The sequence below is a fragment of the Hippichthys cyanospilos genome, chromosome 12, assembly GCF_059441005.1.
Source record: "Hippichthys cyanospilos isolate Australia breed blue-spotted pipefish chromosome 12, RoL_Hcya_1.0, whole genome shotgun sequence".
NCBI classification, from domain to species: domain Eukaryota; kingdom Metazoa; phylum Chordata; class Actinopteri; order Syngnathiformes; family Syngnathidae; genus Hippichthys; species Hippichthys cyanospilos.
In genome coordinates, this window is record NC_142380.1 from 5,156,493 (window position 1) to 5,182,843 (window position 26,351).

At 43.0% G+C, this 26,351-nt stretch overlaps 3 protein-coding genes across 6 annotated transcripts; 1 reads left to right on the forward strand and 2 right to left on the reverse strand.

The window, feature by feature from the left end:
- Positions 1-149: 149 nt before the first annotated feature.
- Positions 150-6,520, reverse strand: LOC148414505 (tomoregulin-1-like). 2 transcript variants are annotated; one of them, XM_088429202.1, is made up of 10 exons: positions 6,214-6,520; positions 4,088-4,197; positions 3,836-3,965; positions 3,715-3,744; positions 3,531-3,630; positions 2,992-3,140; positions 2,694-2,750; positions 2,499-2,622; positions 1,473-1,634; positions 150-1,392 (listed from the first exon to the last, which is right to left on the reverse strand). In XM_088429202.1, exons 1-10 carry the CDS (start codon positions 6,377-6,379, stop codon positions 1,308-1,310), a joined length of 1,113 nt encoding a protein of 370 aa, XP_088285328.1. In that variant the 5' UTR covers positions 6,380-6,520; the 3' UTR covers positions 150-1,307. The 2 variants fall into 2 exon arrangements, with proteins under 2 accessions (XP_088285328.1, XP_088285327.1); XM_088429201.1 differs by having other exon boundaries at positions 2,694-2,753.
- A 4,208-nt stretch (positions 6,521-10,728) lies between these two features.
- On the forward strand, positions 10,729-19,352 carry slc39a6 (solute carrier family 39 member 6). Of its 2 annotated transcripts, none has more exons than XM_088429200.1 (12): positions 10,729-10,884; positions 12,186-12,384; positions 13,317-13,773; positions 13,949-14,087; positions 14,428-14,484; positions 14,555-14,724; positions 15,281-15,454; positions 15,848-15,917; positions 16,110-16,487; positions 17,236-17,316; positions 17,380-17,570; positions 18,171-19,352. In XM_088429200.1, exons 2-12 carry the CDS (start codon positions 12,188-12,190, stop codon positions 18,321-18,323), a joined length of 2,067 nt encoding a protein of 688 aa, XP_088285326.1. In that variant the 5' UTR covers positions 10,729-10,884; positions 12,186-12,187; the 3' UTR covers positions 18,324-19,352. The 2 variants fall into 2 exon arrangements, with proteins under 2 accessions (XP_088285326.1, XP_088285325.1); XM_088429199.1 differs by lacking the exon at positions 10,729-10,884 and adding an exon at positions 10,999-11,766.
- il20rb (interleukin 20 receptor subunit beta) lies at positions 19,041-25,590 on the reverse strand. 2 transcript variants are annotated; one of them, XM_088429204.1, is made up of 7 exons: positions 25,190-25,590; positions 24,049-24,178; positions 21,023-21,213; positions 20,825-20,952; positions 20,629-20,770; positions 20,052-20,194; positions 19,041-19,894 (listed from the first exon to the last, which is right to left on the reverse strand). In XM_088429204.1, the coding sequence occupies exons 1-7, from the start codon at positions 25,305-25,307 to the stop codon at positions 19,787-19,789; spliced, it is 960 nt and encodes a 319-aa protein (XP_088285330.1). In that variant the 5' UTR covers positions 25,308-25,590; the 3' UTR covers positions 19,041-19,786. The 2 variants fall into 2 exon arrangements, with proteins under 2 accessions (XP_088285330.1, XP_088285329.1); XM_088429203.1 differs by having other exon boundaries at positions 20,629-20,952.
- Positions 25,591-26,351: the final 761 nt, after the last annotated feature.

The following is a 26,351-nucleotide window of genomic DNA, read 5'->3' on the forward strand; positions in this document are numbered from 1 at the left end:
GTCGTTTATCCAATAATGGTAACATTTGTAATTTATAATTATTGTGTGTGTGTATATATATATATATATATATATATATATATATATATATATATATATATATATATATATATATATATATATATATATATATATATATATATTATATACTTAAAAATATTTACTCTACATTATCAGCAGCTCTTGTATTACAACTTTTTTTCACAATTAAAAGTGAATGTTTTCAAACACTTTTTAAAAAATTCTGAAATAATGAAATGAATTCTAAAGACATATTCAAGTCCAGACATTCAATCCAAGATACTTATATTTTTTTCAAGTGTTAGGCTAATGGAATGTCTAAAAAGGTTTGAACTAAGTGCTAGAGTAACTGATTACTTAAGATAAGTAGTAAGGTAAGTGATTACCTTAGGTAATAGAGTACTGTCATAATCCATTACTAAGAAATGAAATTAAGCAATGATTACTTTAGGTAATTAACCACTAAAGTAATACTTTTCTTGAGGTAATAAAATATGAAAGTTATTTCTTCTGGGTCTTAATTAGTACATGCAACTACTTTAGTAAAACAATTTACTAGAAAGAAATTTACTAGAAAAATTTCCTTTAGCGAAACACTTGATAACCCTAAAAACATGAATGTGTTTACATACGTACCTGGAAGTACCTGGAACTGAACATCTGGACTCTTCAAAAAAAAAAAAGAAAGAAAAAAATATGTCTTTGGGATTGAATGAGTTAATTAGAACTATGAGGGGGATCCCTGGATCCAAAACGTTTGAGAACCCTTGGTAGAAACATTCAAAGAAAACAAGGCCGCAGACCCTTCCCACAGAAGCCTCCATAATACACGGAAGATGGCTGACACCTTCCTGTAGCAGCCTTCAAAATAAAGGTCCAAGAAGCCAGCTTAATGTATGATAAAAAACCAAAAGTGTATTGAACTGCCGTTTGCGCGTTTGCTGACAAGACAAGACAGGAAACGCGTCACGGCCGTCGTCATGCCAACTCAAGTCCGTCGGAAGAACCGCACGACGACTACTATGACATCACCAGAATGACAAATGAGTCATCGTTATTATTATTATAGTTATAAGAACACGTCATCATCGAGAGTCTTTCATTTGGTCGTCCGCGTTCCCCAAAGTCCAAAATAAGAGCACGGGATGCAGAAACATTCCTTAACGTTGTTCCGGGGCACTGAGTAAAGGAAGAAGAAATAAGGCAGCCCGCGCTGGTCTTTTTCGGGATCACAACATAGGCGGCGTCTTCAAAAACAGAAAAGGGGGAGCGAGGGAAAAAGGAGGCTATACCATCCGAGAGTTAGTGTCTGAAGAAAAATGTCCCAGGTTGTGTTTGTGTCGACGCCCGCGGTTGTTCTTTGGGCATTTCCTGAAGGCAGACACACACACGCACATTTATATTCTCTGACATGAGCGCACACACGCAAGCGCGCCCCCTGGCGAGCGTACCTGGTGATGCACATGATGACGGCCACGATGACGGCGATCTGCACGGCGCCGATGACCGATGCGATCAGGACGTAATGCAGCTTCTGGCCACTGGGGACCACGTAGAGCACGTTGAAGTCCTGAAGCTGTTCGCAACGGACGCCTTTGTAGCCCGAATCGCATCTGCGCACGCACACGCGCGCAACGTGTTACAAAGTGGACCCAGATAGTAGCGCCCAAAAAATTCCTTGTCCATCATTGATGAAATTTTAGCGCAGTTTCTGCGGGTATCAGCTCCAATTTAGCGCTTTGAATGCCGTGACACGCACACTACATTTTTCTTTTCAAATTAAGAGCAAATTCATTGGAATATGAAGAAACCTATTGTTGAATTATGTGATAGTGAATCCTTGGTGTATATGCCTTTAGTTTGATTAGTTTACTTGGATGTACAGTCTTTAGTGATGCAAATTTCTAGCAGACAAGCAAAATTGTTATGACACTTTGCATATTTGCCTTTGTTCAATTTTATATGGATACACAGTCATTAGTGACACAATTTTCCGCAGATAGACAGAAATAAAATGTTACACAACCTCACTAATGTCACTAATCCACATGAAATTTAAAAAAAGGCAATTATGCAGAGGCAAGATAAGAATGTTGCGTAAAGTTACATCATGTTCCAATTAACTTGTTCCTAATTTGAAAAGTGTATTGTTGCTGTCACAGCATTACAACGATTTTTGATAAGAATGTTGCATAAAGTTACTTCATGTTCCAATTAATTTGTTCCTAATTTGAAAAGTGTATTGTTGCTGGCACAGCATTACAACGATTTACCTTCAATTTACCAAGATAGTTCCATTAAAACTCTCTTATATTTACTGATTAGGGAGTCAGGAATGAGTAAATGATCACTGAGCTGCTTTGTGGAATACCGGCAACGTGGTAGCCGTGAAAAACGAAAAATTCTGCACCTAATGATTATTTTGATCATCATTTGATGCGTCCTTTATTTTGAACGCAAATAGTTAGTGGTGTCACCTGCAGGTGGGCATGTTGTAGTGGATTTCACAGCGTCCGTGCAGACAAAAAGCAGAGTGCGAGTCGTCGCAACTGTTTGGCATGCCGGCGTAGAATCCGTCTCCATGCTCCAGTCCTTTGGTATCTGATCAATGCGACAAAACTCGTGACCACAGGAAGTGATGTCACAGCGACGCAGCACCCAAGCGGCCTTACCTAGCACGTTGACTTTGAACGGGCCGCCATCGTCCTTCCTGCCCGCTTTGTCTTTGTCTGCTGGTGACCGAGAAAAAAGAGCGAAATAGACACTGGCTTCAGTTCAGGAAAAGGCCATATGGGGGCAGTAGATAGAAAGAAAAAAAATCCACCGAGTGGCAGCTCGCAACCCCAAAAAATTTGATCGGGGAACTAAAAAGCTAAGGCGGCACTCAAACAATCCCACAAAACTTCCTCAAGGAGGAATCCTTTGAAATTTTGCAAGTAGCTGACATGAACATTTCGCAATTTTGCCGACCTCGACATCTGCCCAGGTGCTCCACGTCGATCTGTTCCTGCTTCATGCAGGACGCCTCCCGGACCAAACACGGGCTGTTGTACGAGTTGCCGTCCGTGGCGCAGACGGGGTTCTCGTTGTGGCCGCTGCAGTCGATGTTGCAGATGCACCTGCGGTCACAACAGACAACATGAGACACCGTTTTCTGCGGGGGGGGCTTAGGACTTCTATACATGGGCTAGCGATCACAATTAGCTTGAGCACACTAGTAATTACAATTTAAGGTCAATAACTTCGATATATGATTTAAATGACACACACATAATGTTATATGTACGTTACACATGTAATAGTATCCTTAAAGTCACAGATCACCCTTCAACAATATTAAAAATAGAGCTGACTGTCAAAATAAGGTGAAGAACTTCCTGGTCTTCTTTGACAGCTTCTTCTTGACAAGCAAACTGGGTGCAATTTATGATTGACTGCCCCCTACTGGTTAAAATGAGAACACCAGAAACTTCAAGTATCCAGTGTTTTGTGTGAGTATTGCGTCTCACCATACGTCCTCTGCGTCTTCGTCGCATTCTGCTCCGTATTTGCAGGTGCTGCACTTGCTCTTCTTGACTACATCGGATGCGGAACCTTCATGTACGTCATCTGGAAGGAAAAACAACAAGGACAAAAACCGATGAGGAAATGTTTGGGGTGAAAAAAAAAATGATATACAAAAAAAGAACTCACCGTCTGGATTTCCAGAACCTGAGCCAGGATCTGTTAAGAAAAATTATTTATATAACTATCACATCATGTCATTTTTTTTGTGTTGCATTTTTAAATAGGTGGCGCTAAATAGAAGCTTGACCGTCAGAACAAGGTCCGTGCGACACCCTGGAGATAAGCCGCTGCTGCTTGCAGGATGCTTGGCGTCGGTAGCACTCGTTTTGGTACGTGTCCCCGTTGGAGCCGCACACCGGAACGTACTTCTTGTGGCACTGAGGGGGGAAAAAAAAAAAAAAAAAAGCAACCCAGAGACCACAATAAGTTACATCAAAAGTATCCGTCATCTGCCATTGAATGGATTGAGCAATGTCGCGGCGTTTTTGTCATCACTCACCTGGAACTGACAAACACACTTGAGCTGCGAGTCATCATCCCTGCACACGCCTCCGAAGCGGCACGTGGATTGGTCGCACACCCGCAGGTCACTCTTCTTCTCGGACAAGCCTGAACATCGCCAAAGCCGAAAAACAAGTTCACGAATTCTCCTTTCTTTTGTTCAATTGCAAATGTATTCAAAATTTTTGTGTGCGCCGGTTATCATTTGCATATTCATGTGATTGCGGATTTTTTTTTTTCGACCCGCCAAGCTCTACTTGTTCTACACCGCCATTTTTTGGACGGCAAACTTGGATAATGGGTCCGATTTAAGGTAAGTTACACTGAAACGGAAATATGTGTCATTTAATTGTATATTTGCATTACCAACACAAGGAGGTTGATGTATTTGTGAAGATATTTGTGGATTAGTTTTTATGCTAATTCGCTAGAATGCTAATGTTAATTTATGCTTTAATTGAGCAACTGTCACTCCAGTTAGTATCTAGAAGCATTTCATTTACAGTATGCCAACTTCCAAATGTAGTTTTTAATGATGATTTTTCTGAAGAGTAAAAAATGAAATAATAATGAATAAAAACGCCTACTCTTTTCCTTAAGAGATTTTTTGTTGTTTTATTCTAGGTATTGGTCCAGTTTTAAGGGCCACACTGTGTATGAATTTGCAAAGTTGAGCTTTGCCTCAACAAAAACAACAAGCGCTTTCGGGAATTCCACAAATGAGCTGAAGTGACGCAATCCAATCACGCTCCATATCGAGAGCTCGGTCAAACTGAGTGGGAGTAAAGCTAAGTATAAACATGTGTGTTGTGTTTACGTAGGTTCCACTCATAATAGTTGCAAAGGTGATTTGTGTGTGTTTTATTTGCCACAAATGCCTGTTGTCGCTTATTTTCATCATATCCATGTTTCTATTTTATGTGATATGTGCGTGTGTATTGAGATATGGCAGATTTTCATTGATCATTGAAAATTTTTTCGATTGCAGATTTACATGACTATTTTTCATGCAATTTTTCAAGTCAAGCCCGTCAAAATATTGCCTTTTAAAAAATGCTTTTACTACCTGGATTTTTATTTATTATCATAACATATTTGCAGATTTAGCACACTATTTTCCTTGCTATGTTTCCTCCTAAGACAAACCAGACAAAAAATATAACGTCACATGACCAAACCCAGAAAACTAACCTGAGCAATTGTAAAGTCATTTTCAGTCGACAGCTTTGATACTTGAAATCATGTCAACCTTTTGACTTCCTCTGACATCACCAGTGACCTCATCATACAGGTTCCAAGTAATACATGCAAAAGCCTATTGAACCATTGGCATCTTTCACTCCCATGGGGATGTTTTCACAAGCGATCGTAAAAGTGACAAACTGCAGCCACCAGCCGCCGTTCGTCCCCGTATGCTTAACACACCCAAAGAATTGAATATTGATTAAAACCGCTCTCATTAAATGTCCCGTGTTCATCCGGCGCGACCAATCGCAGATTGATGCATCAATGTTGCCATAGCAACGCTGGTCCTTGCCATTCATCAGTTCATCTATTTTCTCAAGCCGCTATCTTCTTAAAGTTAGCAATCCCAGCTAGCGTTGCGTGAGAGATGGGGTTCCTCCCACTCTCATAATTTGAAGAAACCTCACATAAAAGCCGGTGACGGGGCATCTATTGACAAACAAAGGAACGGTCGCCTGTCCAGTGCACAAACTCCACATTTGCAACTCAAACTTTGACCCTGACAGCAGCTCATCCGCCACGCAGCCCACTTTCCGTCCTTTAAATCTTGCTTTTGTGCAGAGATCTGGTGTAGACGTTGCGATAGTCAAATGCGTTCGAACGTACTTGTTTTCGAACGGCTATGCCATTGAAACATTCTTAACAAAGGGATTTCAAAGGAAATGATGTCCTTTGGGTGCGTGAACGTATAAAATTAACAGTAATCCAACGATTTGATTGTTTCGGTCACACAAAGCGCGTGCCCGCGCCACAGGAGAGCGAAGGAGGCTGCAGGTAGCATGCGGAGGCGCGTCGCCGAGAGAAAACCAGTCCTCATCCTTCTCGTCGTCGGAATGATGAATCTGGACCAACTGGTAGACGAACGATGGCGCATCTTACCTGCACACGTTTTTCCTTGACAATCTCCGCCGCCCTGAGGCTGGTAGGACGCGCGCGCCCCGGGCACGCCGAGCAGCAGCAGCAGCAGCAACAGAGACGTGCGCGCGCGCACCAGGCAGCCGAGCATTCCGCCCGGGGGAAGGCTTCCCGCGCCCGGCGCCATCATGGAATAGAGGTGAGGAGGAAAAAGAGGAGAAAGAAGAACGGAGGAGGTGGAGGATGATGAGAGGGCGTTCACGAGGCGGCGGGCATCGTGGCGTCCGCGCGAACTCCTCTACTGTGCGCGTGCGCGTGCTCGCCTGCGTAGTTCCTGCGGGAGGCACCGCCTACTTCCGGTTAAAGGCGCCTGAGCAAGGGAGGCGATGAAAAAGAACAACAAAGGAAAACGTGGTGCCGCATTGTTGGACTTGTATTGGCTTCGCGCATGTGTATCACTTTCGAGTGGGTGCGTGGAGTTATTGGGTTACCGTGTTAGTTTCACTCAAAACGAATTGTCCATTTTCTCGAAATATCTTGGCTTTGATTGGCGACCAATCTTTGTAGCAATCCTAACATTGACCGGTGGGTGTCCAATCCGTTTTTTTCTCTGTGCGCCCATGAGTGGTGGGTGATCCATCGATTTTTGTCTAAATGTGCCCTGACATTGACTGGGGACCAATCAATTTTTAGTCTGCATGCCCTATCTGATTGATGAGCAACTATTTTTGTCTAAATTTTGCCTGACTGAATGGTGATTGAGCTTTTTTTTTTTGTCTTTATGTACCCTGGCTTTGGTGACAATCCATTTTGTTTTGTTTGTGCCCTGCATGATGGAACAACTCAAATTGTGTACATCTACAATGACATTGACTAACGATCAATCAATATTTGTTCGATACATGCCCTGGATGACTGGTGACCGGTGGATTTTTGGCTACATGCCCTTGTGTTGGTGACCAATCCTCAATGGTCAAAATTTGACTTTTGACCAACCATTTTTTATTTAAATCTTGCCTGGTTGACTAGTGACCATTCAATTTTGTCAAAATGTGTCCTGAAGGACTGACGACCAATACAAACTAGTCTTTGTGCACACTGACGTTGACTGGCGACCAATCCATGTTTGCGCTGCATACCTTGAGAAATTGATGACCAATCAATTTGTCTAGATATTCTCTGATATTGACAGGCGACCGGTAGATTCTTTGTTCTTTGCATGCCCTGAAAGGCTGCGACCAATTGATTTTGACTGGCTTTGTCTCAATGTTGCCTGACTGGCGACCATTCCACTTTTCACACTTATGTGACCAATCATTTGTGTGTATGGTTTGACATTGACTGGCAGTCAGTCCAGATGTTTTTATATAGTACAGTATATGCTGAGATATCAATTGATGACCAATCAATGTGTCATATCTGCAAACTGGTGACCAGTCATTTCTCTATGTGTGCTGAGACATTGATATACGACCAATCCATTTATTCTCCATATGCCCTTACATTGATTGGCAACCATTCATTTTGCCGTCTTACCTGGCACCATTCCATTCGAGTTACGCTCGTTTGTTGAAGGAAGTCTTGGCAAATTCAGCGCTAAATAGGACTTGGGTGGGGATCTGCAACTTTTTTGGACGACTAATCTTCATCCGCCTTGCTGGCCACTTGGAAGATTGAAACAAAATCTCAGATTATTTGGGGCGCCATATGTCTGCATGCACGCCACTGCTTATTTTTTTTGCTGAGTCGGCACGCAGCATTCGCACAACACCACTACATCGTGGGCACATCGGCGTGAGCGGGATATGCTTGTCGCATGGTCATTACATGGTTATAGCATGCTTATTAAATGTCACATGGTTATAACATGATTATTACTTAGTTATAACATGCTTATCACATGATTACAATCTTATGGAGACAGCGCGGTTGTCCCACGGTCCGGTCCCCAATCAGTCGCACCATCTGCGGCCACGGCAGCTTCTCTGTTGCCCCCGCGGAGCCGCGGAAGGATAATCCCGGCCGTCCCGCAGGGAGCGCTGGCGGGTGGTCCAAGCGTAACCCCTGATAAGCGAGCGGTCGCCACGGAAACTTTTTCACCTCACATCCTGCTTCAAATGCCAACTTGTTGATAGCGGCCCATGTGTTTCGTTTACATAGGACGGGAGTTTTTGGTGTACTGGGTGCCTGCATTTAACCAGTCACAGTTGAAAATCAAAATGTTTTTGTTTTGCCTTGGCAAATAAAAACAGAGGAGTTCCATCAACTATATGCATGGCAGCCTGCGATTGTTATTCAGTGGGAAGAGTGCGCCTAGCCTGGCGGAAGGGGAAGAAAAAGCCTGGCGGGCCACTGTAATATGCTAACACTTATAAAATTTGATGATATGCGAAACCTGTCCCACTTTCTCCATAATACCCCACAGTCATATATTTTTTTTTTAAGTTTTGGAGTATTGTTTCATGAAAACGTTTTTATTATTTCCTAAAGAGATTGCCCACATTTGCACGGCCCACGGCGCAAGGGAATCTTCCGGAAGGTCTTTCGAGAGGACGGATAACTGGGCCCGAGTTGATTTTGATCCCAAGGGAGGGGAAAAGGTCAAACTAATCATCGCTAAATGTGTGTGAAGCAGACAAATGGGTCACATGCTAGAACAAGCGGAAGCCGGGTCATTCTGCGCAAATGCCCATCTTGGCGGCGTTATTGGATGAGGAGATGGCGCTTTTGGGATGAGATCCCAATAATCGGGATGAGAAAGCCAGCAGAGCTGACAGACTCCAGACTGTAATAAAGTCCGCAAAGAGGATTTCTTTCCAATCCACTTAGGAGAATCTTTCTTCCTTTTGGAGCTTTTCATTTGTTCCCATGGACGCGGCAGCAGCCTCGCAGCTCGTGACGTTAAAACGATTTGACCCGACGCAACTTCACACGCCCTCGAAAGTTGAAACGTTCTCAGAAGTCGTCCGCTCCCGCTTAACATTCCTCGTCTTGTTATTAGAACGTCGCTCCTGCAGAGTCCCGCTGGCGGAGGCTCGATCAACTTCTGAAGACTTGCCTGTTTTCACTGGCGTAACCGTGACGATCAAGGCCAAACATCCGTCCAGATGTATTGTCTTGCATTGTATTGTGCTGGAAATGTTCAGGATGTCGAAGTGTGATTGGGTCTCCTCAAAAAAAAAAAAGCACCAAGATACTTTAGTGCTAACATAAATGCAAAATGCCTTCGATGTCTGATTTTACAACCCTTGACGCCATGTGTGTGTATTCTAAAAAAAAAATAAAGCAGCTGCACCGAGTGGCCATGAAAAATCCTCCCAATTTATAAACCGGGTTCATAATGCGTATTTATGCACTCATATGAAGTTCAAATGTGCATGTAAACATACATTTTCATAATTGATTATCGTTTTTATTTGTATTCAGTTTATGTAAAAAAAAATCTGTAAATCATGAGTAATGTTCATGGTAAACATCAGACACAAAGTATTGCATAAATCATACAGTATTTCGATATTTTGGCAAGCAAGAAATAACTATTTTGTGTGATATTGTTACACAATTACAATGTGTGTGAAGATGTAAGCAAACGGAAAAATATTTATTTATTGTTATACTGTTCTTGTTTTCCAAATATATGAAATATGACTTAGGCATATATTTTTATTTTATACCGTTTTATTCTATACCGTTGTTCAGTCCAAGTGTATGGACGTTATTTAGCTATTTATTATTATTTTACAAATGACCTATCTAAAGTGTTGAAAATGGATTTTCTTTTTTGCACGCTGCAATGGTAATGGTTGAATACATTTGAAATATTTGGGGTGACCCTAAAAGAAGATTTTGGAGTTATGATGAGTCCGCCTGACGCCATTGATTAGTAATTATTAATTATTGTATGCAACATAAGTCCGTTGACTGAGCAGTACTGTATCTGCACTACAGCGGCGCTCTGTGGTCATGTACGCAAACGACAACGCTAGCCGAAAACGAACATTGAAATGTTGAAACGTAGTCAAGGACCTAAATGTTTACAAGTGTTTTAGTAACATTCATTGTTTGTGTTACAGTTTTTCCAACAGGTTTCGTTTGCCCTTGACGTTCAGCTTGTCAAATATTGTCTCAGCTGGGACGTGCGAAAGCTCCAGCTGTAAAGCGTCTTAACCATCACGTTTTTTTTGACGAGATGATGAATTGAGATTTTTAATTTGAGTTTATTACCGAAAGGGATTTTTTGTGGACATCCTTGCTAAAACACAGAGAAGCAAGTGAAGAGAAAGGGTGACTATTTCAACAAAAACGATTAAAAACGGGCCAATTTTAAACTCAACTGAAACACGTTGGGAAATAAAAGTAAAAACGCAAACCCTAAACACCGAGTGGTTTATTTTTTGAGTCGGAGATCAAATCGAGTTAATAAAAAGTAAATTTAGAAGATGATCCATCGGTTGTGGCATCAAGTGAACGTTCCAACATCAAACACACAGAAGTAGTTTGGCTTCGTTGACATCTCCGCCAGCCAATCACAACGCGAATTTTATACTTCGTCCCACCCCTTCGCCTCTCCACCCGGTCACTCGACTTCAACTCGTTTCTTTGATTTCCCGCAGTCCCTGAAAACATCACCGAACAAACTCAGAATTCCCTTTCGACCGAGCAGCATCGCGCCGGAGAACGACGCACAAGAAGAAGGTAATTTGCTTTCCATTCGTCGATGCGGCGCCTTTGTCGTTGGAGATGCCGCGGACATGATGGCGCTGGCGTCGTTTCCGGGTTTAACGCCTTTTTGTGCACACGGCACCAAACTAGACGATTTAGTGCCGAGCGCATAAAACAACGTGCTCGTGTTTATGTACTGTGGGCTCACTTTGACGTCGACGTTGCTCGTTTCGCACGTGTCTGTTTGATTCGGTTCTTCATTTTGGCATCAACGGCGGGGCCTTAGGGCATCATCCGGTTTGCCGTCCTCCATTCCCGGCCAGCCGGCTGTGGCGTCCCGAGGCGTCCTCAATGGAAGTAGACGCTGATCTGCAGCTAGCACGATGCTAACCCAGCTAGCTGACTTAAACATCTCGAGTGTTAAAAATCACAAAATATGAATGTTGGTAATCAACGTTACAATAAACCTAATTGAACGTCACAATAAATCACGAGATCAAATTTGTTGGTTCTGAAAAGGACGAGCCGCCTGGCCGCTCGCGGAGCATGACGACACCCAGACTCCATACAGAAAAGTGCCCACTTAACACAACGAGTTAGTCGATTTAAAATCACTTCATCTTGAACGGACACTGAGTTAAATGAATCCCGGCTTTCAACTCGACTTATTTCCGGAATCGGCAGACATTCATCGCATCGCTTTTTTTTTTTTTACCATACACGTAATTAGAAACTGTAATTAGATTACTTCGTTTACCCATGTAGATTACTTTTTAGATTACAATTCATTTAATCAAATAATTGAAACGATGATCTTGATTTCTGCCAATTCTTTCATGTCTTGGCCACATTCTGTGCATCACTAAACTTCAATTTCAAATGTGTTCAACTATTCACCTCTCATGAGAGTAAAAAGTACGGTTATTAATATTTTTATTTAATGTTTTTTACTCTACTTCATCAGTTCGGCTCCTTTTAACCTTTGTTCTTTCATCTCTTAAAAGTTCTCTAGCATCTGTCTGTCTCCGGATAAGCAATTAAACTACAACCAATGTACTGTAGTTTTCTTTGAAGTTACAGTTAATCTCCTATCCGCCTTGTCAGTTTATTTCCTTCACGACGTGACTCCTTGTCTCCTAGCCCCTAGTTTCCCTGCCCCCCCACTTTTTTTTTGGTCCCATAGCTTCCTTGATGCTTCGTTTCCTTCTGTTGTGCTTGTTTTGTCTCCTAGCTTTCTTTTCCCCTTGTTTTCACATTAGTTTTTATATCTCCTAGACTTTACAAAGTCTCTTGGTTTTGGACGCTGTTTGCTAAATGCTGGTTTTGTGCCACAGAGATGTCATGGCAGGAGGTGAGGAGGGATGCCCCGTTCCTGGTCTTGACGTTGGTCCTGACGATGGCAGCGGCGCTGTCGGCCGGAGACATCTCGGTCGGGACCGATTGCGTCGATGCCGGCCGCGCCCCATCTGCGGTGGTAGACCCACAGCAGGCTAAGCAGAACCAGAAGAGACACCTGGAGGCGCTCTTCGACAGGTCAGCACCTCTCACCGCCAAATTGGGTCACCGCACTTGGCTGTGTCCCAAGTCATAGGCTGCATCCTCCAATGGTCACATGAGTTAAGTTCTGGCACGCACTCGAGCGTCCAAATCTCCGCGGTCTGCAAATCTGGTCTTTGTTTCCATGGCAATGGGAGCACTCATTCCCAGCCTGCGGTATGTTGCCCCGGTCTTCTTCTGTGCTGCATCGGTTCGAATTGCCAGTTTCTATGGTCAAAGTGAGGAGGAACCCTTTGAAGGACCCAACCTGCGAATGTTCCTCGAGGGCACGGCCTGTGAATTTGAACACATCTTTTGTGTTGTTGTGTTTGGAAACATGCAAAAAGCAAGCTAATATACACAAATGGAAGTTAAGAAGTGCTTAAGAGAATAAGATATTATTTGAAGAAAAAGCTTGTTGGTACTGTAATTTGTAACACTGAAAAGGTATTCATATGTTAGTTTTTTAATTAATTAATGTGTCCCAAAAAAATTGTTGACTTTTTACTTCTTTTTCACACAGGGAAATAACACAAACACACAAAAGACATTTATATTCAATCCAGAAGATTTTTGGAAATATGAAAAGAGGTTGTAATGATTCAAGAATATTTTTTTTCCTTTTATCCACTTCCGTATCACTTGTTCTTGATTTTCGAGCAAGTCACTTCCTGTAGATTTTGACACTGACAATTCAGTTTTTTCTTTTTAATGTATGGCATGTGCTGTTGATTTTGGGCTGCTCTTGGTTTGCTTCCTGTGTAGTTTTTTTTTTTATACACTAAATAATTGAAAATCAAAACACTGTGATCCTGTAGTCCTATAATTTTGGGGGCCGAGTATTGTTAATTCAAATATGTGACAGGGGCCCCCGGTACAAATTGAATCCCCCATCTAAATCCCCTTTGTGACAACGTGTCTTGTTTCAGGTATGGCGAAAATGGGAGCATCTCCCTAGCGGGCTTGAAGCGCCTCCTGCAGAACGTGGGTTTGGACCACATCAGAAACATAACAGTCCAGCATCACGATCACGACCATGACGACGAGTCGCAGCATCACGATCACGACCATGGCGACGAGTCGCAGCATCACGACCATGACGACGAGTCGCAGCATCACCGTCACGACCATGACGACGAGTCGCAGCATCGCCGTCACGACCATGACGACGAGTCGCAGCATCGCCGTCACGACCATGACGACGAGACGCACCGGGCTTCCGCCGGGACCCCCAAAAAGAGGCAAAGACGGAGCGTGGGCGACCACGCCGCGGCCAATGCCAGCACGCTGGTTGATGACGCCATCAACAGTCCGATGCACAAGGCGAATGGACACACGCACGATGAAAGCCATCACCATGGCGACCGCCACCATCAGCATGTTGAGGTATGTCTACATCCGGATGTGGCCCCCGGGCTTTGAGTTTGACACATATGATATAGAATGTATTTATGACCGTTTTCCATGTTCTCATTGTTTTGAAGAAACAAAACAAGTTTTTTTGTTTTAAAAATCAGAAAACGTATATTTTCGTGACATTTTTATTTTTATCCACGGTCAGTGTCAGAACGCAAGCAGCATCTTGCGGTCTCACGGGATGACACACGAGGCCGGCGTGAGCCCAGCCGACTTGGCCTTACTTTGCCCAGCGCTCCTGCACCAGATTGACGCCGGCGCATGCATCATGCACCGAGGGGACGGTGAGGATGGCGCCAATTCAACAATGACTTCCAGGACTTTATTTTGCTTCTTTATCCCCAGATTTCATGACCGCATTTAATATTTTCATGTCCAACGTAAACAGTTTGGGACCAAGAAAGGATCCTTGTGGTACTCCAAAGTTAATGCCACATTGTTTAGTTTTTCCACATTATTCGTAATTCCTAGTTAAACAATCCCAACTGCCAAATATTTTCCACATTTTGAAAGTTCCCACATTCCATTTTTATTCCACCATTATTGAATTCCAGTTTCCAATTTTCAGTATCCATTGTACAGATTGCCCGGTCTGGTTGTTTTTAACGTTCACCTCTTTTTCAGAACATGACCATGGTCACCATGACGACCACGCTGTGAGCAGTAAAAGCATCACAACAGGTGACTTGGGGCTGACTTGAAGGTCAAAGGTTGAAGGCTTGAGTCTGATTTGTGACTTCCTCCACGTCAGCGTGGGTGGGAGGTTTCCTGTCCATCACCGTCATCAGCCTGCTGTCTCTTGTGGGCGTGGTGCTCATGCCGCTCATGAACAGAGTCTTCTTCAAGTTCCTCCTCAGCTTCCTGGTGGCGCTGGCTGTCGGCACGCTGAGCGGCGACGCCTTTCTCCACCTCATCCCACACGTGAGTGCGCTTGCCACGCACAAGTCTGGCCTCCTTTTTTTATGTGTTGTAGAGAATTTATTCTCTAAAGGGATTTTCATTTAGTGCAGTGTTTCTTAACCATTTTTTCAATGATGTACACCCTGTGAGATTTTTTTTTTTTGCCAAGTACCTCCTAATCAGCGTAAAGAATTTCTGTATTAAAAAAACATTGAATGTCTTGGTTTTGAATGGTATTTTTAAGTGTACTTTATTCAGGAACTCCAGAAGATAAGTTGCGTAACATCATGTTTTATTTCTGGTTCGTCTCCTGGAAAATTGCACAAATAATGACGATATACATCTGTGTAAACTCAAGAAAATATACATGCATATAAGATTTTGCAAATGAATCACTATAACACAGTTTAGCAGTAAGTTGCTCCTTGTTCCATTTAATTGGCTTATAATTTGAAAAGACACCTAAACTGTCCCTGTAATATCTTAAGTTGTGCAATTATATTTCTGCGCACACATTTTTAGTGGCTAAGGTGTGATTTGTAACACAGTCATCTTGCCTGGTTTGCCTCTCACACAGTCTCAGATCGGACATCAGCATTCCGGGCATCATGCACACAATGGGGACGAACACGACAGGGACGAACTGGACGCCATGTGGAAGGGTCTGACGGCTCTGGGCGGCGTCTACTTGATGTTTCTCATTGAGCATTTCCTGACGCTCGGAAAAATATATAAAGAAAGGAAGAAGAAGGTGAGACGGCACGTTTTCCGTTGTCTAAAACTACAAAGCGTAGCCCCTTTCACACAGACGCTCACGACGCGCTTCTTTTTGATGAAGAACTGGGTGTGCGGTTTTGAGGAGACGTGTTAAGAAAAAAAAAAAAAAATCACAGCCTCCCAACTGACAAACTGAAATATTTCATCCAACGATTGCTTCCTCTGCTGGAAACATGAGGTACTGCATCCATTCAACTTAGTGCAGAGCATCATTGGATCACAACTTTTGAACCTAGGGAACCTGAAAACCTGAAAATGCTAGATTGGGCTCCTCGTCAGATGAAGCATAGGCCTGCTTGTTTGTGAAGAGCACCAGCTCTACCGTCAGCGTGAAAGGGGCTGATATGTGTCATTTTGTTGTGCACAGGAGCAAAAGAACAAGGCCAAACTGGAAAAGCCTGTGGCTCAGATGGACTACCAGCTGAAGGCCAGTGAAGGTGAGTTCATGTGACCATCACAATCAACAGCTAAGATGTCCACTACAAACTTGTCAAAAAAATCTTACTAAATTCATTAAAAGAGACTGTACAATGCAAGAATAAGATTTAGGAAAACAGGATTTTAATTCTTTGAAACACGGTAGCTAAATCCTACCGCCGATTTGAGCCTCGGCTTTCATCCTCCCGCAGAAATGGAATCCAACGGCGCCAGTGTGTTTGCCGAGCGCCCGGATGAGGATGGCGTGGCGGAGGAGGAGCAGAAGATGCTGCAGAGGTCATCGACCGAGGCCGCGGTGCTCGGGGTGGCTCAGGGCTACACGGCGGAGGACTGCGAGAACAAATGCCACTCGCACTTCCACGACACTGTAGGCCAGGCGGACAGCCTGCACCACCACCACCACGACTACCACCACATCCTCCACCACCACCACTCCCAGAATCACCACCCGCACAGCCACACGTACTCGTACCCGCAGCACCACTTCCAGCAAGCCGGCGTGGCCACGCTGGCCTGGATGGTCATCATGGGCGATGGCCTGCACAACTTTAGCGACGGCCTGGCCATCGGTGAGCAACTGCTCCATACAGCAGCACAAGTAGAAAAAAAAGTCAAGCCAGAGTAAAAATGTACACATTCAAGTAAAGTTAGAGTCGCAAAAGTACAAGGAATCAAAGTCAAATGAGAGTCACAAAGGTATGAGTCCGGTCCAGTGAGCATCACCAAGGCATGAGTCAGAGTCAAGTTAGTCACAAAGGTACATGACAGTCAAGTGAGAGTCACAAAGGTATGAAGCCGAGTCAAGTGAGAGTCACAAAGTTATGAAGCCGAGTCAAGTGAGAGTCACAAAGGTACGAGTCTGGGTCTAGTGAGAGTCACAAAGGTATGAGTCTGGGTCCAGTGAGCGTCATCGAGGCATGAGTCAGAGTCAAGTGAGAGTCACAAAGGTATGAAGCTGAGTCAAGTGAGAGTCACAAAGGTACGAGTCTAGGTCAAGAGGGAGTCGTTAAGGTATGAGTCAGTCAAGTGAGAGTCACAAAGGTATGAAGCTGAGTCAAGTGAGAGTCACAAAGGTACGAGTCTAGGTCTAGTGAGAGTCACAAAGGTATGTGTCCGGGTCTAGTGAGCGTCACCAAGACATTAGTCAGAATCAAGTGAGTCACAAAGGTACAAGTTCCAGTCAAGTGAGACTCCAAATGGTATAATTCCGAGTCAAGCGTGAGTCACAAAGGGACAAGTTTACTGTTTTAACAGCAGCAAAAGCAGCGCCAAAACACAGAAAAGGCAGCATCGAACGTGTGATTGTTTCCTCGCCAGGCGCCGCTTTCAGCGAAGGTTTATCAAGCGGCCTGAGCACGTCTGTGGCCGTCTTCTGCCACGAGCTTCCTCACGAGCTAGGTAAGCGCCCCCCGCTGGGGTACGCCGCGTCCGCCGGCTGACAACGGCGTTTGTTTGCGACAGGCGACTTCGCCGTGCTGCTGAAGGCGGGCATGACGGTGCGACAGGCCGCCCTTTACAACATGCTGTCGGCCACCACCGCCTACCTGGGCATGGTGACGGGCATCCTGATCGGCCACTACGCCGACAACATCTGCATGTGGATCTTCGCCCTCACCGCCGGCCTCTTCATGTACGTGGCGCTCGTGGACATGGTGAGTGGATCCCGTCGAAAAGATTGACGGCTGCCACGCGCGGGTGACGCCCCGCGTCGCACTGTCAGCTGGCCTCTTCACGGGCTGCGTTTGTGTACGTGCGCGTGTCACCGGCAGCTGCTGACTTCCACAACAAGTGCTCAATACTTAATTGTTTTAAAAAGGTGTGTGTCACTAGCAGCCGCCCGGCTTGCAGAAAATGCGCCTTACTTTTGGCTAGTTTAGGAAATGTGCACGTGTATGTGTGCATAGGTGCGTTAGGTGGCATTTTGAGGTGAGAATGTGAGAATAGATCAAAAATGACAAACAACATGGCTGCCAACAGGCAGGAGCTATTTTACAAAACAACAAGACTTTCCGGGTTTTTTATTTTAAATTTAGTATGTATTTGATCACTTTTCGTCCATGTTTGTGGTTTCAAGCAACTCAGTTTTGTCCAAAAACCAAAATGATTCCGGCATTTCTGTGGAGGTTCATGTTGGTGGACAGAATGAGATTTTTCTAATAATCGAAAATATCAAAACAGAGAGAGCGCATTGGAATTTTGGGTGTATTTGGCACCCCCTGGTGGTCACGATGTGTATGACGCCTGTGGTCCAGGTACCGGAGATGTTGCACAATGACGCCGGCGAGCGCGGCTTCAGCCATTGCGGCTTCTTCCTGCTGCAAAACGCCGGCATCCTGCTAGGCTTCGGAATCATGCTCCTTATCGCCGTCCTCGAGCACCGGATCCACTTGGAATTCCACTTCTGAGACCAGGCGGCCACGCCTTCTTTTTTTTCCTTGTTGTCTTTTTTTCCTGTTGTAGTTTCTCTGTGATGGGTCAACTCTAGAACCTCTCAGCCACACCCATCGGGGCAGATTGACGGGCGCTGCCGACACTTTTTTTTTTTTTCTTTACGACCTCCAAATGTGATCGGACTGTCGGAATCGGCCCGCTTCTGGCATACTATAGGTCAAGATGTTACACTTGAAGGCGATACTCTTTTAAAGTTTCTTTCTTTTCTATTTAATTTGAGTATTTTCATGTTATAACGTTTGCTGGGGTGTCAAACTCCATTTTTTTTGTAGTTGTGGTTTCCCTCAGGGGGGTGCCGTTTTGACTGTGAAATTCATATCGATGTTGTCATCATATTACACGGTTGATTCTGTATTCTGTTTGGCTTAAGATAAAGGTGACCCAACTTAGCTTGGTGCTAGCGCCAATTAGCATGTGGACTACGATCCTTTTATCAACCGATTGGAAACAAAATGTGCATTAACATTTAGACGGATAAAATTCTCTGCGTAAGAGTATTGAATGTTAGTGCCGCACTGATGAGCAGAAGAGGAGTGCACAACTTCCCCACGCACATGAAAACATTCCACTCGTAACTCAAGACACCACATTGTATTCATTTTATACACCCAACTCAAATCTGAAGTCATGCAAAGTAAGTGACCACCAACTATAAATACTTGTTTTTATTTTTTTGGAACATTTGATGCTATGCTTGCAAGGGAGTTGGTTTGAAAAAAAAAATGTCTGTCAAAAGTGAAGACAAATTCATGAGGTAACGAACACAGTATTGTTTTTTTTCCCGTTTGGGTGAAAAATGTTTTGTGTCAAAGTTGTACAAGAGCCATATAAACATGTATTGAAGAAGGTGTTTGGTTGGACGCTTAGTAGGTCAAACGGTTTTTGGAGTCAGAGCTGCAGCGAGTGATCTCCTTTGAAGTTGTCGGTTTGTTTGCAAAGCGGATGACATTCCTCAACACAAATAAACATTTTCTCCACCCGAACCTTGTCTTTTGTTTTAACGGATCTCACGCCACAAGAATTTCCCTATTTTCACCAGGAACTAGGTCGGTCTGTCAAGCTTTGGACTTCTCATGTTATTTGGAAAGTTCTCCATCATTCCTCCTCCTCCCGGACCGCACGGACGGAAATACGCTGCAGGTTTCGGACCAGCGTACGGACGTTGCGTCAAGTGTTTTGAGAAGAATCCACAGTTTCATGCTTGTTGGTTCTGCTCTGTCAGAACATCCAGCTTTGTGGTTCTGGCGCTGGTGTCAAAAGTTCTTCTCGGCCTACTTGCTGAGCGTCCATACCGTTCCTTGTTTGGAAGAACGACTACGGCCGCACATGCTGGTGGGAACCTTCTCTGATCCCGATTCCACAAGACCAAGAAGAAGAAAGATGAGAAGGTCCAACATCTCCGCTCATTCCCACGCCGTCAAGCGTCGTGTCCTGGTTGGAGTAGCTGGTCTTTGGGCACCACCCACAATTTGGAGCACAACTCCTCAGGTTCGCCAAGCAGGGCGGGCGCCGGCAAATCGTTGATCTGTCAGAGAGAACCGAGACAACTCTTATCATGTTCATCCTCATCATCTTTCTACCCTCCACATTCTTCTCATCACCAGCCTTTTGCCTCTCCTCATTCTTACTCTTATCCTCATTCATCTCATCATCATTCCCATCAGCATGTCACACCAACTGACCAGCAAGCGCAGTGACGACTTCCGCTGGAAGGCGCGGCGGGCGCGGCACTGGATGACGCCCCACAAGGTGATGACGGCGACGCCCACCATGAGGAGCAGCGTCAGTACGACTGTGGTGGGACACTTCCAGGGGGGGTCGGGACCTGGGAAGGGGGGGGGCCAACAACCACTGCTTGTGAGCTTTAGGGACATTTAGGACTGAATGCATGGAGTTGTTTTGAACCCCTCACCTATTTTGACAATCTAGTCATGCTGAGCCTTCTATTGTTTATTTATGTATTTTTCTTGGATGTGTCTAGATCAGGTGTGCAAACTTTTTGACTCAAAGGGGAACAAAGGCTTCTAAAATTTTATGCAGTAGGTTATTCAATGTCATTATTTTTAAAAGCCAGGTTCTCCCCATACTGGAATGGTTTAACCCAACTTGTCACGTGCCTGCGCTCGTTACCTGTCAAGTTAATGATTTATTTTGTGAACACGTCTCTATCATCCCCAAAAAATTCCTCATTGTCGGATTAAAAAAAAAAAGAAGAAAAGAGCTCAATACCGTTGATAGACCGTAACACATCCGTCGTACCTTTGACCTGCACACATTGCTCTTCGGTATCTTGGCTACGGCGTTTTTCATTCAGCAGCACACGGGCCCGGATGCAGTACTCCGCCTCTTGCCGTACGGGGAGGTGCAGCGTCTTTTGTTCGGCCGAGACGGTGAACAGAGCCTGCGGGGACGAGCGCGTCAAGTCCGGTCCGGACGGCGACCTGAAAAATCTCACCTGGTCCGAGGCGTTGCCCCGCTTCCGAACCTCCACCTCGATGGACGCCGTGGGCGGGGCCCGCTCGAAGGACACCAGGAGGGCGTCGCCCGCCGCCGACACCTTCATCCGGGGCGCCGTCAAACTGGCTGCGAAAAACTCGGCGAACTCACGAGCGCGCTCGTGGAGCGCGCCATCGCAGACGGCCTTCCGACTTACTGTTCAACCTGTTGAAGGCCTGCGACAGGAGCGCCCATTCCGACATCTCGGCGCCGCAGTGCACGCGCACGCGGATGTCGTAGTCCGAGTCGGAGCCCAAGTCCAAGGTCTGGTCGCATTGTGTGAGCGTCACGTTCTGACACTGGGGAGAATCCAGCCATGCGCCGCCACCGAACGTTCTCTCAAACTCGCTGGAGGTCGCGTCCACCGCGGCAAGGAACAAGAACAGAAAAAAAGTCACTAAGTTGTTTTGAAAGTAATTTTTAGCAATATTTTCTCTGTAAATAATACAACTAAAAAACTATATATATATATATATATATATATATATATATATATATATATATATATATATATATATATATATGTATATATATATATATATATATATATATATATATATATGTGTGTGTGTGTGTGTGTGTGTGTGTGTGTGTAAAACTGAATTTTTCACGTACAACTAATACAGTAATCCCTCGTTTTTCACAGCTAATGGGGACCACAACCCCCTGCAATAAGTGAAAAACGGTGAAGTAGCGTTACCCCCCCGAACAACATTCTAAATGGATGCTATTTATTTAATATTTGTTTTTGTTTTCTAGTAAACCTCATCCTTAAGTGGGGGGGAAAAAAAAAGATTCAAGCCTCCATGTGCAACGGATGTTCTGGGCGGGGACAATATGGAAGTCGCAACTCGCAACAGGAAGTGCACGTGAGTTTTATTTTGATCTTTCCGCTGTCTATAAACTCATAAGTGGTAGTGCCACCTTCTTTTTTTACACCCTTCCTACTGCCCACTTTGAGCCTTTGTTGTTGTTTTTTTTTTTTTAACTAGCCTTGCACGCCATGTGAAAACTCATGTGTATGCCACGGGCCACTAAAAACTGGAAAACGGTCCACAAATGGCCCCCGGGCTGTGGTTTGGACACCTAATTTCTTCTGATATCAAACAAGCACAAATTAATTCACCTTTACCAAATAATGGGAATTAACAGCTCAGTTTGCGACGGTCACATGACCAAACCCAGAAAATAGGAGGGCCATGATTGGTCGTGACCCGAGCATGCAATGTCATTTTTCAGCTGACACTAGGTGCAAAAAAGCATATATGGAGAATCATTTTTTCATCAAACTAATGTTAGATCAAAGGTTTAACTTTTTTTCTGGTGAAAATGATTTCATAAATAGTTTTGTTTTTGAAATGCTGCTTATTTTAATTAGTCTTTAGAGCAGGTTCCTTCGTTTTTTTTCTTTTATTTTTGTTAGAAAACACTTCAGCTTTAGTTTTTTTTTGTCATACGTTAAGTTGTGCAGATGTAAAAATAAAAAAAATAGCTAGGTGAATAAAAGCTCAACTCAATCATACTGTAGAAAAATGAATACTTTTCAAATCATACCCGAAAAGTCACTTTCATATTTAATCGACAAAGGTCAAGTTAATGGGCATTTTTGTTGCCAGAATTATTTTTGTCAATTGCGATTTTCACGGTCTCGTCAGTTTTTGTGGACTGCAACTTCAAGCAAGATTTGCTGCTAGTAGTCACGACGACGCAGAGTACAAGACACATGCGGACTTACCGGCAGAAGCAATTATGGCGTCTGTGGTTAATTGGCATGACTCATGTCAACAACGCTTTGGGAATGTTGCTCGTCGAGCCGTCGACGTTCTTCCGAACCGCAGGTAATTCCCGCCCACTTAACCCTTTTCTTTGTTTTGTAAGATTACGAGCGCCGTTTTTGTTTGAGCGTGCAATTCGAAATAATGAGTTAAGAGGAACTCCTTCCTTGTTGCCTGATGTAAAAACCCGACAAAAAAAAAGTCAAAAAGCGAATTACAATGGAGTCACTATAACACAATTTAGCAACAAGTTGTTTTATGTTCCAATTACTTTGCTCTTAATTTGAAAACTAGTCACAGTATTAAATTTGATTTGCTGATACCCGCAGAAACCCTGTTAAAATCTTATGCAACCAATGAAGTACCTCCAAATAGCCCCAGTGGTGCGCTTACCCCCTTTTGAAAACCGTTGGTCAACACCATGGACTTGGGGGACAAGTGTAGCCACCGGCAGCCATCTTACATTGCCACTCGCCACATTTACATAATTGGAATAGTACCTTGAGTTCACTGAGTTTTTGCATTTTTTACTGCCTCAGTGGCGAAAATGCCATCGTGTATGGCAGACCGGGGCATTTTGAAGTCCGTGGGCCCATTGCGGGCTGCAACCTGACCTTGAAAAATATACAAAAAAAATGCATTTATTAAAAAAAAAAAATATAGAAAAAAGAAATAAAACACTCATGTTAGAACCACATTTAGCGGTATGAGCGGCAACGTAAGATGGCGGCTGCCAGTTGTTAGTGCAGTCATATATTGGTACTAGCAGGGTGGGCGAAAAAAGGCTGAAAAACCGAGACCCGATGTCGAGGTATCGACATAGTAAATGAATATTGATCATTTTTCTCACAATTTTCCACAAAATTCATAGTTTTGAAGCATGAAATTTAGAATAAAACTGCCAATGTTCGTTCCGCGTTTTACTCAAAATGATGGTTCTTGAGAATGGAAATACATGTTTTTATAAATGCAAAGTATCAGTAAGATAGTGTGGTCATGAAACTGCTATTCCAATAAAAATGGACGACGTGATACCAGTGTAAAAGCAGGAATATTATTGGCCCTGGAGACAAAAAAAAACAAAACACACACACATACACCTGCATTTCTCAGTGAGACCACATCCCCCAAAAGTGTCTAAGAACCGGGTGTGGAAGAGGTGAAACTTTATCGCTTCGGCTACCACACAAGTGGTCTAGGATCATGTATATCTTTGATTAAATCAATCGTTTCAACCATGTCGTGGCAGGTGCGATCTTTCAACCAAAACGAACACGCTAGGAACTAGCTTGACGCAGGAAATTTATCTAGGTTCCTTTACCGGATAAAACATAAAACAAAACGAGATATTGACCGCATGTTTGACACATTTCCTCTACAATTAAAAATAATCAAATAAAATTTGTACCCTTGGAACTGCACCGAATAGCGTAGAGTGGCGTCGCAGAGCGACGGCGGGGCGCCCCATTTGAGAATGTGCCTCAGGTCGACCGAATCCATGGTCACGTTTGTTGGAGGAGGCAACGAGCTCCAAACGCCTGAAGAAGAAAAACAAGCACAAATGTCCATTTCTCGCTTGCTTCTTCTGTGCTCGTCAGCCATCGAAAGGACGAAGGCGTTAGCTAGCACGTGGAAAATGCTAGGTGTGGATTAGTACACGCTAACAAGGTCAACACACAACAGAAAATGCCTTCTCCTCTTTCTTTTGTTTAAAAAAAGTAATACATAAAAGAGATTTTTTTTTCAATCTGGTCCTACTTAGAAGTAGAATAAATATCAAGAAAAATAGCGAGGTGAACCTGCAGTAAATTATGGTCATGAATGAAAATACAAAAAAAAAGAAAGAAAAAGGAGTTTGAAGTTGTTGTTTTTTTTTCATATTTTTGTTGGTTTCTCATGTTAAAAAATAAATCTTTTTATAAATTGAAAATCATAAATATTTAAAAAATTCAAATAAAAATTACACATTTTTTTAAATAAATTATAAAATAAATTTTATATTTTTTGACAGAACTATCTTATTTATTTATATATATATATAAATATATATATATATAAATATATGTATATATATATATATATATACTATTTATTATTGTATTATTATATTATATATATTATTATATCGTAGTATTATTATGTTATTATTCTATATGTATTATTGCCTATTATATTATATCATATTATATATATATATATATATATATATATATATATATATATATATATATATATATATATATATATATACACAATATACAAAAGAACAAATGTTTAAAGGCAATTTTCTTTTATTTGTATTGACTGGATGTAGCTTAAGATATTTCATTATAATTAAAAAAAATAATTTAGCTATAATTAACTTTTTTTGCAGGCTGGTTAGTTTTGAATAAAACGTATTTTTCGGAAACGCTTCATTTTGGTTTAGTTTTCATCAGAAGTATTAAATTGTTTTGAACTACTGTAACGTAGTATTTGTGAAGTGCAAGACGTAGTAAATTTCAGTCTTCCCTTTCATTTAGCCATGAATTGACTCTAGGCATACTCACAGCAGAGGAGGTGAACTTGGAGGAGCAGCAGAGACCAGAAGACCATCATCTTCATCCCGGGCGGGCGCTCCCACGCTTTTTCAGATACAAACGTCAGTTGTAGCAAAGAGACATGCATATGACCATGTGCCGCGTGTACCGATGCCTTTTATGAAACAAATCAGGTTGCTGGATGATGATGGGGTTGCGTTACGCTCGGTCCAACCGGTCTGACCAGTCGGCTTCTCCCTACCTTTGTGGCGCCGCAGGCCACCCATCATCAGATGTTGGAGCCCATCTAGTTGGGCTTGAATGTTTACAAAAATAGGAGTTTAGCACGTGCAACTAATCCATGTGCCGTAGCCGCGGCCCATTTGTTCTCAGGCAAATCATTAAAACTGTTAAATATGGCTACGGGCCAATAGGAGGGAAACACTTGGTGACGCAAATGAAAATTTTACAGGGAGCAAGAAAAGCGATGAAAAAACGATGTTGAAGACACTGAATCGGTCTCAGTTCATTTTTCCATGCTATTTTCGATCAAATTCATGAATTATTATTCATTATTGATACAGAATTATATCTATTAATCTATCAATCTAGCTAGCTAGCTAGCAGCTAACTATTTAAGATAGTGACTTTGGTATATACAGTATGTCCATCTATCTATCTATCTATCTATCTATCTATCTATCTATCTATATATATATATATATATATATATATATATATATATATATATATATATATATATATATATATATATATATATATATATATATATATATAGCTAGCTCATTAGCTAGCTAGCTCGCTAGTCTTGTTGTCTGACACAAGACCAGCAACACAAGACGCAAAACAAACATTTACTGTGATTGGTCATCACAAGGCCAGCATCATGAGGGAGTGATCCCCGAGGCTTGCCGACGACCATATAAGGATGTCCCAATGAGGGAACCGTGCGTAGTCGTCGACGACAACAACAACAGATTATTTGTGTGTGCGCAGCATGCATGTGTTTTATAGTTTGATAACGAGCCAGAGTCAAGTTTTATCAGCCCAAAAGGTCAAAGTTCAGCTATTCATAAATATATATATATAAATAAATAAATCGTGATGTACTCTGACAAAATCAGGCCAATGTCTCAGGCCAAAAAGGAAAATTAAGATATTGATATATTCA

Bases quoted from the DNA above. Each gene is read 5' to 3' on its own strand.
- LOC148414505 (XM_088429201.1), bottom strand. From the start codon at position 6,379: ATGATGGCGCCGGGCGCGGGAAGCCTTCCCCCGGGCGGAATGCTCGGC. The intron at 3,966-4,087 runs GTGAGTGATGAC...TTCCCCCCTCAG, and splicing joins AGTGTGTTTGTCAGTTCCAG to TGCCACAAGAAGTACGTTCC. The intron at 3,631-3,714 runs GTGAGTTCTTTT...TTTTCCTTCCAG, and splicing joins AGGTTCTGGAAATCCAGACG to ATGACGTACATGAAGGTTCC.
- slc39a6 (XM_088429199.1), top strand. The intron at 14,485-14,554 runs GTGACTTGGGGC...CCTCCACGTCAG, and splicing joins CAGTAAAAGCATCACAACAG to CGTGGGTGGGAGGTTTCCTG. The intron at 16,488-17,235 runs GTGAGCAACTGC...TTTCCTCGCCAG, and splicing joins TAGCGACGGCCTGGCCATCG to GCGCCGCTTTCAGCGAAGGT.
- il20rb (XM_088429203.1), bottom strand. From the start codon at position 25,307: ATGCATGTCTCTTTGCTACAACTGACGTTTGTATCTGAAAAAGCGTGG. The intron at 24,179-25,189 runs GTGAGTATGCCT...TTTCTTCTTCAG, and splicing joins CCAAGTTCACCTCCTCTGCT to GCGTTTGGAGCTCGTTGCCT. The intron at 20,953-21,022 runs GTAAGTCGGAAG...AGTTTTTCGCAG, and splicing joins GGCCTTCAACAGGTTGAACA to CCAGTTTGACGGCGCCCCGG.